We start from the raw sequence: 12,471 nt of genomic DNA on the forward strand, positions 1-12,471 counted from the left end.
ACCTTTTGCTTTTCACAGGTGCTCAGCCCTGACAGCTGGATTGATCCAAATTGGGAACAAAGAGGCCTCCACTTTTACTGTACCCCCAAACTGGGTAAAATTCTGAAGAACGGAGGGTTGGAAGTTCCAAAGGTTAAAGGGAGGGGCAGTGGAGAAGCCGCCAAGAAATCCCTGGCTCATTCAGCTGGAAACCAAGGCCTTCCCCTCCCCAATGACTCCCAAGCCAAGAAAGTTCAACCTTTTCTTTAGCAAAAGTTGATTTATTGACCACAGCACAAAAATAGAAAACTCCCATTGTTCATATCATTTACCTTCCATCAGAAAGAACAGGCCATTTGGTACAGGCAGTGCCTCCCCTGAAGTGGTTGTATAAGGGCCCCATCTCCAGCAGGCCCTTCAAACTTGGCTCATGCGGCGTCAGAACTTCCTCAAGGAAGTGCTGGGCCCACAGCCACGGCCCTTGGCCTTAGTAGAGTTTAAAATTAACAGCAAAGCTGTGAGTGACTGCCTGCCCTCCACCCCTGGCCTAGCATAGTGGGGCCTCCCACCCTATCCTGAAGTAGCATGCTGGAGCTGCCTGCCTGTGGGCCCTCCACCCCTGCCCCCTCCCCACAGGCTAGCTCCCAGTGACACACAGTCCATCTCATGGGCTGGCTTTACTTGCACATAAAATGAGAAACCATTCAGGGAAGCCTTTTCTGTCCTAGAATTTTTTTTTTAAAAGGCACAAGGAAGGGATCTGAGCTCCTCATTCCCTCTTCCCCACCAAATACACATGGGTTGAAGAGATATGAATCCTATAAACAATCAATCCCAGGAATCCCCCCTCAGCCCACTTCCTCCTGCATCCTGGATAAGCAAGGAATGGGCCACGAGGGCCCAAGTAGCAGCTGGAGAATAATGGGACTCCAGAAGGGACAGCCACTGTGAGAGCAAAGGCTGTTGGCCCAGAACAGATGCAGGAGCCATGAGTGCCCAGAACCCTGGCCCCTACCCTAGGAGGCCTCCCTGCCCTATCCCCGTCACCAAATCTGTATTTCAGACAAGCCCGATGGCCTTTTCCCCTGGAGCTCAGGGCTGCTCTGCCCAGCCCTGGGCTGGGGCAAGCAGAGGCTCCTGAAGGGAAAGCGTGGGACTTGTCTCGGGGTTAGGGCTGGGACTCTGAAAGAACAAGCTGCCACACCTTCAACCATATCAATCTCAAAGATTCTTCCAGAAAGATGGCTTCTCACTCAACAGGAAGAAAGAGAGTAGAAGGCAGGACCCCCAAAGGAACAATCTCCTAAGACATTAGGTGCTCAGTCGTCTTCAAGGCCTGGGTTTGGTTTCTAAATCAACTGTGAGTACAAAAGTGAGGTGATCATCAGACAAAGAGTGACTGTGCCCGGTGGGTTGGGGGTGGCAGATAAAGAGTCTGGGGATTGGTGAAAGGAGTGTCACACCTTGAGATCAATAGTATCCGGCAAGCAGGAGCCTCCTGGCCTCCATGCTCACCTGCAGGTACAGGACTGGGCAATCATGTCTTCATATTCTTTGTACAGGATGCTGCCACTGGCCTCAATCAGCAGGACACTAATGGGCGTGTACTTGTAAGGGACGCACGAGGGTCGAGGGATGCTTCCATCCACCAGCTCGTTGATAAGGTTCTGAATGATGGCATGGTTGGGTGAGTGGAGGCCAGAGTGTAGCACTCGTGGACAGGCCCCCTTGCAGTAGTTGGGGCTGTACAGGTGGGGGGCAATGATCCAGTTCTCCCAGCCCAGCTGGTGGAAGCTAACCTGGAAAGGGTGGAGAGAACACTGGGTCTGCTCCAGCGACTGGCCAGGTGCCTCAGATCTCACAGGGCCCACCTGACGGACTCGCCGGGCCAGGGAAAAGAGATCAGCTCCCCCAGGGTTCCTCAACACAAGTTCTTGCAGCCCAGTTTGTGGCACATTCTTAAAGGTGTTGTTGAAATACAGAACCAGGAAAGTAGTGTCAGTAGCCAAGGCCTGTCTCCACCCAAGGCCAACCTCTGTCCTTTCTTGCTGCTGACACCTGACTTGGATGTGAAGGACTCTCTTCCCCTTTGGAGGCCAGACTTGCTGCTGAATGTAATTGGTGAGATCTCTCTCTGCCCAGGCCTCTGGCAGAGCAAAGCCCAGGGAGCCTCCTCCCAGGAGGATGGCGCTCTTGTGGGCCCAGGGTTCCACATGGCAGGAAAGATGAGAGCGAGACAGGTGGAGGTGAGGGCGGTAAACAACAGCAGCCCTCACCAGCTGCTCCACGTCACGGTTTGGCTCAAGCAGGAAGTCTAGGGTTTGTACATACCAGGGACCTGCACCGAGAAAATGAAGGTGACAAGAACAGAAAGTCAGCTTCCAGCTGCCCAGAGGGACTTTCCCTGACCAGAGAGTTCTGTTAGGCCTTCTCCCCTCTCGAAGCCATTAGCTGGTCAACAAGAGGCCAAGACAACAAGTACTTATTGAGCTCCTGTGTGTGGTGGGCACCATAGAGAGGACAAACAAGCGTGGTCCTCAAGAAGCTTATGTTCGACTTGGAGGGAAGGAGGAGGGGGAAAGAGAGTGGGATTGGGGTCTGATAATGTGAATACGGTTAAGAAATCTGAGGAGGGAGAGAACAAGAGTAACTGGACGGTAGGGGAAGAGAAGAAAAGAATAAAGAAGAGAGATAAAGGATTCTGAGAGGCCAAGGAGGGAAGGCATTCCAGGCATGGAGACAGGAGATGGAAATGTCTCATTTTACAGAAGAGAAAACAAAGGCCCAGAGAAGTTAAACCACTTGCCTAAGGTTACAAAGCCAAGACCTGGCAAAGACAGGATTCAAACCCAGGTCCTTCTTACCCCAACCTAGTGCTCTTTCTATGGTATCACTTTCCTTAGGGGGTGTTCCTACCTACTCTGATTCTTCATCAAAAAACCCAAACCTAAACCTTTCAAGAACCACATGCTCAGCAAAGATGAAAAGATGGAGTCAGACCCAAGGCCAATGCAGAGAACCCACCGGATGTGCTCTCCCTTCCTTCATCAGTGTCCCTTGCCAGCGAGGAATTTCAGCAGAGATTCCCTGGGCCAGCAAGCGGGGACTCCAGCCATAGGCAAGGCAGCAGTTAAGAGAAATGGCAAGCCATTCTGCAAAGAAATTCCTAGCTATGGCCAGCAAGTCATTCAATTGTGTCTACCCTGGGACCAAGACATTTCGAATAGCCCTTGTTATGGAAAAGGGCTAGAAATAATTACGGAGAGGCAACACACTGGGCCTGGAATGAGATCAGAGTTCAAATTTAGCCTCAGAAACTTACTAGCTTCATGACCCTGGGCAAGTCATCTAATCCCTGCATGCCTCAGTTTCCTCAGCTGTAAAATGGGATAATAATAACACCTACCTCGAAGGGTTGTTGGGAGGAGCAAATGAGACAATAATTACAGAAATGCTTAGCACAATGCCTGGCATATAGCAGGTGCTAGAGATATTCCCATTCTCCCCTTTTCCCCAGTGGAATATTACAGGACCATGTGAAATGATTCAATTTCAGAGAGTCCTGGAAAGACTTGTAGCAACTGATGCAAAGCAAAGGGAGCAGAACTAGGAGAACATTGTATACAGTGACAATAATGGAAGGAAAAACCAAAGGAGGAAAGGTTTGGGAGCGCTAAGCAAGCTGCTGGACAGACTCCTCACACCAGATGCAGCAAGAGCTGTACATTTTCAGACCCCAACATGTAGATTTGCTTTATTTAAATATATTTATTTGACACAAGCTTTTGTTTTTGTTTCAGTAGGGGAGGTGTTTGGGGACAGATGGGCAAGTGATCTTGGTGTCTGCCAAATACAAAATAGCTAAGTTTGTTTTCCCCAAAAGAAAGCAAGCAAAGCTACAAGCCTATGGGGGCAGGGAACTGGCTCAGTCCCAGAAAGGGAGCTTCTTCCAGTTCCTCTACCCCAGCTACTGGTCCTCGGTTTGGAACCAAGATTCCACTTTGCTACTTCCTACCTGGGAGGCCTTGGACAAGTCACGACCCCTTTAGACCTCAGTTTCCTCAGCTCTAAAATGGGGAGAACATTAACTAAAAGTCCTCAAAGATCCTCTCTAGGCTCTAAGTTTTAGGACTACATTTTCATTTTAATTAACATGGGTCTCTTTAGCTAGAGGAGAACTGAACTGGGGTGTGGACCAGAAATAGGGGATAAGAAGCTAGATACAGAAGAACTGAGAACTGAAGGAGTCTCTCAGAAGTAGAATCTGGAGTAGAGTTTACAGTGAGAGAGAAGGCGCCTCATAGTGACTCCAAGGAGGGTATACCTACTGTGCACAGAGCCAAGGGCTTAGGCTAAAGATGGAGAGTCTCAGTTCCTAACCTCACGGGTCTCCTAGCACTTAAATAAATAAATGTAGCTCAAGGACCTGTGTGAGCTGTTGGTATGATGCCTTCTCGTGGAGGAGAGAATGGAAAGAGACCAAGGCAGTCAGCTCTCTTCTGCCAAGAGGGGATACATCTCACAGGGGTGTGTGTGTGTGCCCCAAAAGCCTGCCTAATGGATCCTCAAACAAAGCACCTCATTTTAGGGAGCATGGAGATAATTTGGCTTTTCTTTCCATGAGATTTAATTTTTGTGCTGGTGGAGTAGAAAGGGGGCAAGAGTGGTACCAGGAGAGTCCTGGATTCTGATCTCAGCCCTGGGACTTCCTAGCTATGTGTTCTCTCTGAGCCTCACTTCCCTCATTTGTAAAATGGAGACAATTAACATAAATTCCTTTGCAAACCTTCTAAGGGCAAGAGAAATGTTGTTATTACTAGGCTGTTCAAACTCCCAAAGAACTGGAGAAAAAACCTGGTCTGTGCTGAACAATGATTGGGTTCACCTTCAGTCAACAGGTTGCCCAGGACCTCTGGGTACCCTCAAACTCCAGTACAGATCAACACACAGCCAGAGATGCCCGTCCCATGATGAGGGCCCATTCAAATGAACAGCCCTCCCATCTCCGGGGAAAAGGGGGCTTGGAGCCTCCTTTGTTCTCTGCCCCCCCCCCAGCCAGTTGGCCAATCTTTTGTTGCTTCCTTTTCTTCCTACCACCATCAATCCCCTTCTCTCTACTCAGGCGGCCACCTGTCTGGCCCTCCATCACCTCTCACCTGGTCTACTTCAAGAGCCTCCTAATTAACGTCCCTGACTCCGGTCCATTCTGTTAGCTGCCCAAGTGACTTTCCTAAAGTCCAGATTCAGGAATTCCTAAACCATGCCATTCCCAAGCTCAAGAAACTGAAGAGGTTGCCTAGAGTCTTAAGAATAAAACACGAGGACCTCCGTTCGACTTTTGAAACTGGCTCCAACCCTCCTTTCCAGCCTTCATGTGCTCTATGGTTTAGCCAAATTTTCCTGCTTGGTGTTACTTACAGAGAAGTTTTGCCATCTCTTCCATACTTTTGTACCAGGGCTCCCCCAGGCCTGGGGCACACTCCTTTCTCACCTCTACCTCTTTGAATCTCTCAGTGCCCTCAAGGCACAGCCCAGGCACCACCTGTTTCATGCCCCTCCAAATCTTTATGCATAGTCTATGTTCCCCCAATGTAGTCAGCTCCTTGTAGGCATTCCCAGTGCCTAGTACGTAGTAGGCACTTTGTAAATTCTCATTGGTTGTCTGTTATTGCCATGACCACAATCAAGCATCTGTCAGGGTAGGAAGGGCCCTTGGGGATGGGTTGGTCTTTCATTTGAGAAGTGGCTGGGTCCTGGGGGGCCATAGAGTGACATAACCCGAGGCTAGCTTGCTCTCCCTGTCAGGAAAAAGTGACTCACCTCCACTCCCAAGCATCTTCCTCCTCCCAGGCTCCACCCTTCCTCTGCTGCCCTCCCTGTGTCCCCCTACTTCCTCCATTCTTCTGGCTGCCTCTCCCCAGGCCCCAGCTTGAAGGGCCTCCTTGGCAGCCTCCTCAGTCTCCCTCAGCTGAGGCAGAGCTAGGATGAGAAGCCCCAGGCAGCCAGATTTTTCCACACCCACTCCCTGGGAGCAGAGGGCTTGAGGCCAGCTTTCCACCAAGCCTGAGGCTACCCTGACACCAAGTGGCTGACCCAGAGGAAAGACTGCTCAGACTGAAGGCTTGGGAGGTCCTAACCTGAGTGGAAGGGAACCTCAGCCATCACTTAGCCCAAGGTTCTCGCCAAGGCCTCAGCCCCAGAACTAGGAGGAACCAGGCAGACTGAGGGCACCTTCCCCTGTACTCCCCAAGGTTTCGGGGGGGGGGCCTTCAAGCACAGACAAAGGCTGGAGGCCAAAGTCATAGGCAAACACCAAGTAGTCTTTACCCAGGTTTAGACTCTTAGCCATCAATCAACCTTCCTAAGGTGCCTGCAGGGCCTCTTCCTTCCAGCCCAGGGGAAAAGACTAAGACCAATTAAAATCAGTTATCTGCCTAATTGGCTCGGGGGTGGGGTTTACAGGCACAGGTGCAATTGGCCTTCTGAGGCTGCTTGAGTTCCTGCAGGTGGAAGGGAGTCAGAGAACTCGGTAACCTAGGAGCTGTGTGACCTTGAGTGGGTCTCCTAAGGTCTCTGGGCTGAAGTTCAGGCAGGGGCCTCTTCTAGAAAATGAAGGGGCTGGAGTAAATCATTTGCAAGGCCTCCTACAATTTTAAATCTGAAACTGGGGTCTAGCAACTTGCTTTGCACAATATTTTTATCACCGGATTTCAATAGAATGGATTTCTTTTGTAATCCTACGCATCGTATTTGTTGCATTAGAAAACATTCTTCTGAGAAGGGGTTTAGAGGTTCCCTCAGGCTGCCTGTTCAAGGGGCCCAGAGGTCCCCTCAAAGTAAAGAATCTCTACTCTGAAGCTTGCAGCAATGACTACCGGTAGTGAGTAACTAGGAAAAACATGGATGTGCATTTAGCAATTGTCAAGCACCGGAACAGCAGAGGTGGCCTCAAGAGCTAAGACTGCCCCATTTGGCCTCAAGGGAGCTTCTCGAGGGCAGGGGCTGTCTTTTGCCTTTCTTTGTATTCCCCAGTGTCTGGCACACAGTAGGTACTTAATAAGTGTTGTTTAAAAACCTGTGTTTATTAGCTTCATTGTGACCTTGGGCAAGTCATTTGTCTACTGGTTAGTGCTCAGGCAAGTCTCTAAGACTATGTAAATTCCAGAGCAGTTGTATAAAGTGATTTAAAATTCAAAAGCACTTTACACACCGTCTCCTTTGAGCCTCCCAGCAGCCACACCGTGAGGTAAAATATATACTTTGGGCATTATCATCCCAATTTTAAAGATGGGGAAACTGAGGACCAGGGAAGTGTAGGGGTCAGAAATCATTCACGTTGACCACATTAAACCTCTGCCTTTCAGGGACTGGCCTTTTAGCCCCGAGCTACTGAACACCTCCCACCCTAAGCAGGTACCTAAGAACCTCTGGCCGGTGCTGCTGAACCCTGGGGAGCAAAGGGGCCCTACTTAGACCAGAGTGAGGAAGGAGGGAGGAGCCCTCTGTTCCTTTACCTCATCCTGGGCTTCCAGGAGCAGGGTGGGGCGCCTCAGCTGGGAAGTGGCGGGGTGCTCTCCCTCTCTCCCTGCTGCAGGGAAAGGGATGAGTCACGTCTTGGCCCCGAGGCCCTGAGACCCGCAGGGGGCTGGGGTGAGGAACGAAGGAAAGAAGGGAGGGCAGGTGCGGAGGCCTCCGCATGCTTCTCCAGCTTAGCACCACCACCACCCCTTGAAGGGAGGGCACTTTTTTCAGCCGCAGCTGGCGTCCCTCGTCCTGGAGTGCCTCAGTTTCCTCCTCTGTAAGATGAGAGGCTGTTTGGGTTCGCTGGCCGCTAGAGTTCCCTCCCCGCCACTCCACTCCACTCCCCACCCCCCCGGGCCACTGCTCCTGCCCCACTCACCTCGGGGGGGCAGCGCGCGGCGGCCCGCCGGCCTCACCAACCTCACGGCATTGGCACTGAAGATGCGCTTCTCCCGCGGGCGCCCGTGCGGGTCGGCGTTCTGTCGGTACAGCTCCAGCATGTACTGCAGGGGGCGCCCGCGAGTCAGCCGCCGTCTGGGTGACTTTCGGGGCGCTTCTTGCAGCAGCGCCCCAAGCAGGGGCAGCAACGTGGGCACCTGGGCCAGCGCCACAGCATCCTGGGCATGGACACCCGTCTGGGAGCTCAGCCCCAGGGCAAAGAGCAGTGCCCACAGGAACCAGCCTGTGCCCATGGGGCCCATGGATGGGAAGAATGGGGTAGGGAGCCGCGGGGAAACCACGGGCACTCGGGGACCTAGGCTAGAAGACAGCTGGACTCGGGCGGGGGGGTCCTGGGGCCGGGGTGAAGGCATCAGCCCAGGGCTCAGCCCAGCCTAGGTGCCCTCGAAGGGCCAACGAGGAAGCCTGCAAGGTGCGCTCAACTCTCCCGTCCTGCCTCACTCAGGTGATTCCCTGCCTGCCCCCAGACCTCTTATGAGCTGCCTAGAGGGGAGGGGAGGGACGGGCCGCGTGTGGAGGAGGCCCACGGTTGGCTCCCCCTCCAGGAAGCCCGCAATTCTTCTTCCTGACTGCCAGCTGCTTTCCTAAGGAGGCAATCTAGATGAGAACTCCCTAGGGGCAGACCTAGAGAAGAGAGGACAGCTCACTTCTCCACTTAAAGGGGCAAGCCAGACGTCCACCAAGGCTTAAGGGCCCTAGGCCTCTCCTTGGCTTCCTCTTTTCCTTCCCTTAAAGCGGGCAGCTGGTAAGAGCCAGCAGAAGAGGGCCCCAACCTCCCCTGGCCAGACTTGGCCCTGCCAGCCCCTGCTCTAAGGCACCACCAGTGGCTGCTCATGCCTACCTGGTCACACTCTGGGCTGCCCTTGAGCAAGTCTGTTCCAACTTGGACTTTCTGCAGAAGCAAGGGAGGTGCTGACAGACACAGGATCCCAGACTCAGAATCCCTACCATCCAATTCCACCCGCTGAATTGAGGTCTAACCTCACTGGTCAGACCTCAGCTCAGGGTCCCAGGCTAATTGGATCTCAAAGGTAGGAGGGAATTAATCCAGGCTGAGCTGTACTGGAATCACTAAGCCCTATAGAGTCCCAGAGCTGAACTGGCCCCCCAGTGGCCTCCCACTACAAGGCCTACTGCAACCCTGCCTTCCTTGGAGGCTGCCTGGTGCCCTCTATCCCTGATTTCCCCAGGAAGAAGTCTCAATTTTCTATCTCCCCAGCATTTAGCACGCAAGAAGAGCTTTGTACAGTCTTTTCCATATGTGCATTTAGGCTCTCTGCACTTAAAATTTGTTCTGAGCATTGGAGGGCATCTTTTCCCCCACCTCTTCATAAGGGAAGCTCCTTGAAAGCTTAGATTATTCTTTTCCATCTTTGTATCCCCAGTGTCTAAAACAGTCCAAACTGTGTACAAACACAATACCTTTGAGCTAGATGGAATTCCTGGCTTCAGGCCTTTGTACAGGCAGAGCCCTCCTGCCCTGGAATGCTCTCCCACATCACCTTCCCCTCTTAACGTCCTTCAGTCCCTTCAAGGCTCAGCTCAGGTGCCAGCCACTGCTTATACAAGACCTTTTAGGACCCCTTACTACTGCTTGCACCCCCTCCCCTAGTACTTTGCATTTGTTAAGAAGTCCCAGCCCTATGATTTCATGATAGAGGACTCAAGGTATAAAAACACTCCATGCATGCCAAGCTGTCTGTGACACCTGAAACTGACTGTGTGACATGATCACGCAGCCACTGTGTGTTAGACAAAAGCTTGAATCGCGACCTACCTACCTCTAGGGTAGAGGTTCTTAACCTGGGGCTCATGAACTTGAATGTGTCCATTTAAGAATGTGTCCATGAAGAAACTGCTTGGGGGAGACATCAAGTGCCTTCCTTGCCTAACTGTCTGAGGCAGGATTGAAAGTCCCCGATATTCCTGACACAAAAGGGCCACACTCTATCCACTTCGTTACCCTTCACATCAGGTGCTTGTGGAATTGAATTGAGCATTCCCAACAAGACTCACCACCATCAGGGAGTCTACCATGTTACAAAACGACCTATTCCCTTTCTGGACAACACTTAATATTAGAAAAGTTTTCTAGTCAAAAGATATGAACAGAGACCAAAAAAAGAACCACAAACTATTACCAACCATAGGAAAGGACAACAGACTCACTGATAATGAGAGAAACGCAAATCATAACAACCCTATGATATTTTTGTTAGTCCTTCATTGTCTTTTTTTTTTTTAAATTTTCACATTAGTCATGTTGTAAAAAAGAATTAGAACCAATGGGAGGCATCACAAGATAGCAGAAACAAAAAAAAAAAAGAGGGAGAGCAAATAGTATGCTTCGATCTGTATTCAAACTCCATGGTTCTTTCTTTGGATGTGGACAGCATTTTCCATCATGAGACTTTTGGAGGTGTCTTAGATCCTTGTATTGCTGAGAAGGGCTAAGTCTATCAAAGTCAGTCATTGCACAGTGTGGCTGTTACTATGTACAACATTCTCCTGGTTCTGCTCACTTCACTCAGCATCAGTCCATACAAGTTTTCCAGGTTTTTCTGAAGTCTGCCTGCTCATCATTTCCTATAGCACAATAGTATTCCATTCCATTCATATACCACAACTTGTTCAGCCATTCCCCAACTGATGGGCATCCCTTCAATTTCCAATTCTTGGCCACCAGAGAAAGAGCTGCTATAAGTATTTTTGTACATGTGGGTCCTTTCTCCATTTGTATGACCTCTTTGGGATACAACCCTAGAAGTGGTATTGCTGGGTCAAGGGGTATGCACAGTTTTATAGTCCTTTGGGCATTGTTCCAAATTGTTCTCCAGAATGGTTGGATCGTTCACAACTCCACCAACAATGCATTAGTGCTCCAGTTTTCCCACACCTTCTCCAGCATTTATCATTTTCCTGTTTTGTCATGTTGGCCAATCTGATGGGTCTGATGTGGTACCTCAGAGTCGTTTTGATTTGCATTTCTCTAATCAATAGTGATTTAGAGCATTTTTCATATGATTATAGATAACTTTAATGTCTTCCTTTGCATTTCTTTTCATTAGTTCCCTTGATATTCTGGACCTTTTGTTCTTCCAGATGAATTTTGTTATTATTTTTTCTGGCTCTACAAAATAATTTTTTGGTGGTTTGATTGGTATGGCCCTGAATAAGTAAATTAATGTAGGTAGAATTGTCATTTTTATTATCTTAGCTTGGCCTACCCATGAGCAACTGATAATTTTCCAGTTATTTAGATTTGACTTTATTTGTGTGAAAAGTGTTTTGTAATTATGTTCATATAGTTCCTCTGTTTGTTTTAGCAGGTAGACTCCCAAATGTTGTATAATGTCTACAGTAACTTTAAATGGAATTTCTCTATCGCTTGCCGTTGGGTTTTGTTAATAATATATAGAAATGCCAATGATTTATATGGGTTTATTTTATATACTGCAACTTTGCTAAATTTGTTTATTATTTCAAGTAATTTTTTTACTTTATTCTCTAAGTATAATCCTTCATTTTTGAAGAGGACCAGTGACATCACATTGCTACTGGAAAAAACATAGCTTTGATTATATGGACCTGGCAAGGTGATATCTCTGCTTTTTAGTCTGATGCCCAGATTTGCTGTAGCTTTCCTTTCAAGGAGCAAGCATCTTTTAATTTCACGCCTGTTGTCACTAACTGCAGTGATCTTTGAGCCCAAGAATATAAAATCTGACACTGCTTCCATTTCCTCTCCCTCTGTTTGCCAGGAAGTGATGGGACCAGTTGCTATGATCTTAGTTGTTTGTTTGTTTTTAATTAAGCTTCATGCCAACTTTTACACCTTCCCTTTTCATCTTTAGCAAGAGGCTTCTTAATTCCTCTTCACTTTCTGCCATCAGAGTGGTATCATCTGCACATCTGAGATTATTGATATTTCTACTGGTAACCTTAATTCTGGCAGTTGTTCCAGGTTTTGGTTCTAACTGTAGCATCTTCACCTGCATACAAGTTCCTCAAGAGAAAAATAAGATGGTCTGGTACTCCCATCCCTTTGAGGACTTGCTGCATTTTGTCATGATCCACACAGTCAGAGGCTTTAGTGTATTCAATGAAACAGAAGTAGATGTTTTTCTGGAACTCCCTGGCTTTCTCCATAATTCAACAAATGTTGGCAATTTGGCCTCTAGTTCCTCTGCCTCTTCTGGTAATTCTAGGTTCACATGTTGCTGAAGCTTAACTTATAGAATCTTAAGCAATTGTTCAGTGATTTGAACATTCTTTGTCATTGCCCTTCTTTAGGACTAGGACATAAACTGATCATTTTTAATCCAGTGGCCACTGTTGATTTTCCAAATTTGCTGACATATTGAGTGCTGTGCTTCTTTTAGGATTTTAGGATTAAAACTTCCATTTAGGGTGGAATTCCATCACCTCCACTAGCTTTATAATTGTTAGTAATGTTTCCTAAGGCCCACTTGACTTCATTCTCCAGCATGTCTGGCTCTACATCAATGACCA

At 48.9% G+C, this 12,471-nt stretch overlaps 1 protein-coding gene across 1 annotated transcript; it reads right to left on the bottom strand.

Moving 5' to 3' along the window:
- Positions 1-656: 656 nt before the first annotated feature.
- BMP15 (bone morphogenetic protein 15) lies at positions 657-8,503 on the bottom strand. The gene is made up of 2 exons (XM_020978925.2): positions 7,880-8,503; positions 657-2,317 (listed from the first exon to the last, which is right to left on the bottom strand). The coding sequence occupies exons 1-2, from the start codon at positions 8,310-8,312 to the stop codon at positions 1,491-1,493; spliced, it is 1,260 nt and encodes a 419-aa protein (XP_020834584.1). The 5' UTR covers positions 8,313-8,503; the 3' UTR covers positions 657-1,490.
- Between the last annotated feature and the right edge of the window lie 3,968 nt (positions 8,504-12,471).

Source organism: Phascolarctos cinereus, unplaced genomic scaffold (assembly GCF_003287225.1).
Source record: "Phascolarctos cinereus isolate Bilbo 61053 unplaced genomic scaffold, phaCin_HiC Scaffold_8;HRSCAF=390, whole genome shotgun sequence".
Lineage (NCBI taxonomy): Eukaryota > Metazoa > Chordata > Mammalia > Diprotodontia > Phascolarctidae > Phascolarctos > Phascolarctos cinereus.

What these genes read in the sequence shown, in the direction of transcription:
- BMP15 (XM_020978925.2), bottom strand. Translation starts at nt 8,312, where the DNA reads ATGCCTTCACCCCGGCCCCAGGACCCCCCCGCCCGAGTCCAGCTGTCT. An exon ending in CCGCGCGCTGCCCCCCCGAG is followed by an intron (nt 2,318 to 7,879) that starts GTGAGTGGGGCA and finishes TTCTCGGTGCAG; the next exon opens with GTCCCTGGTATGTACAAACC.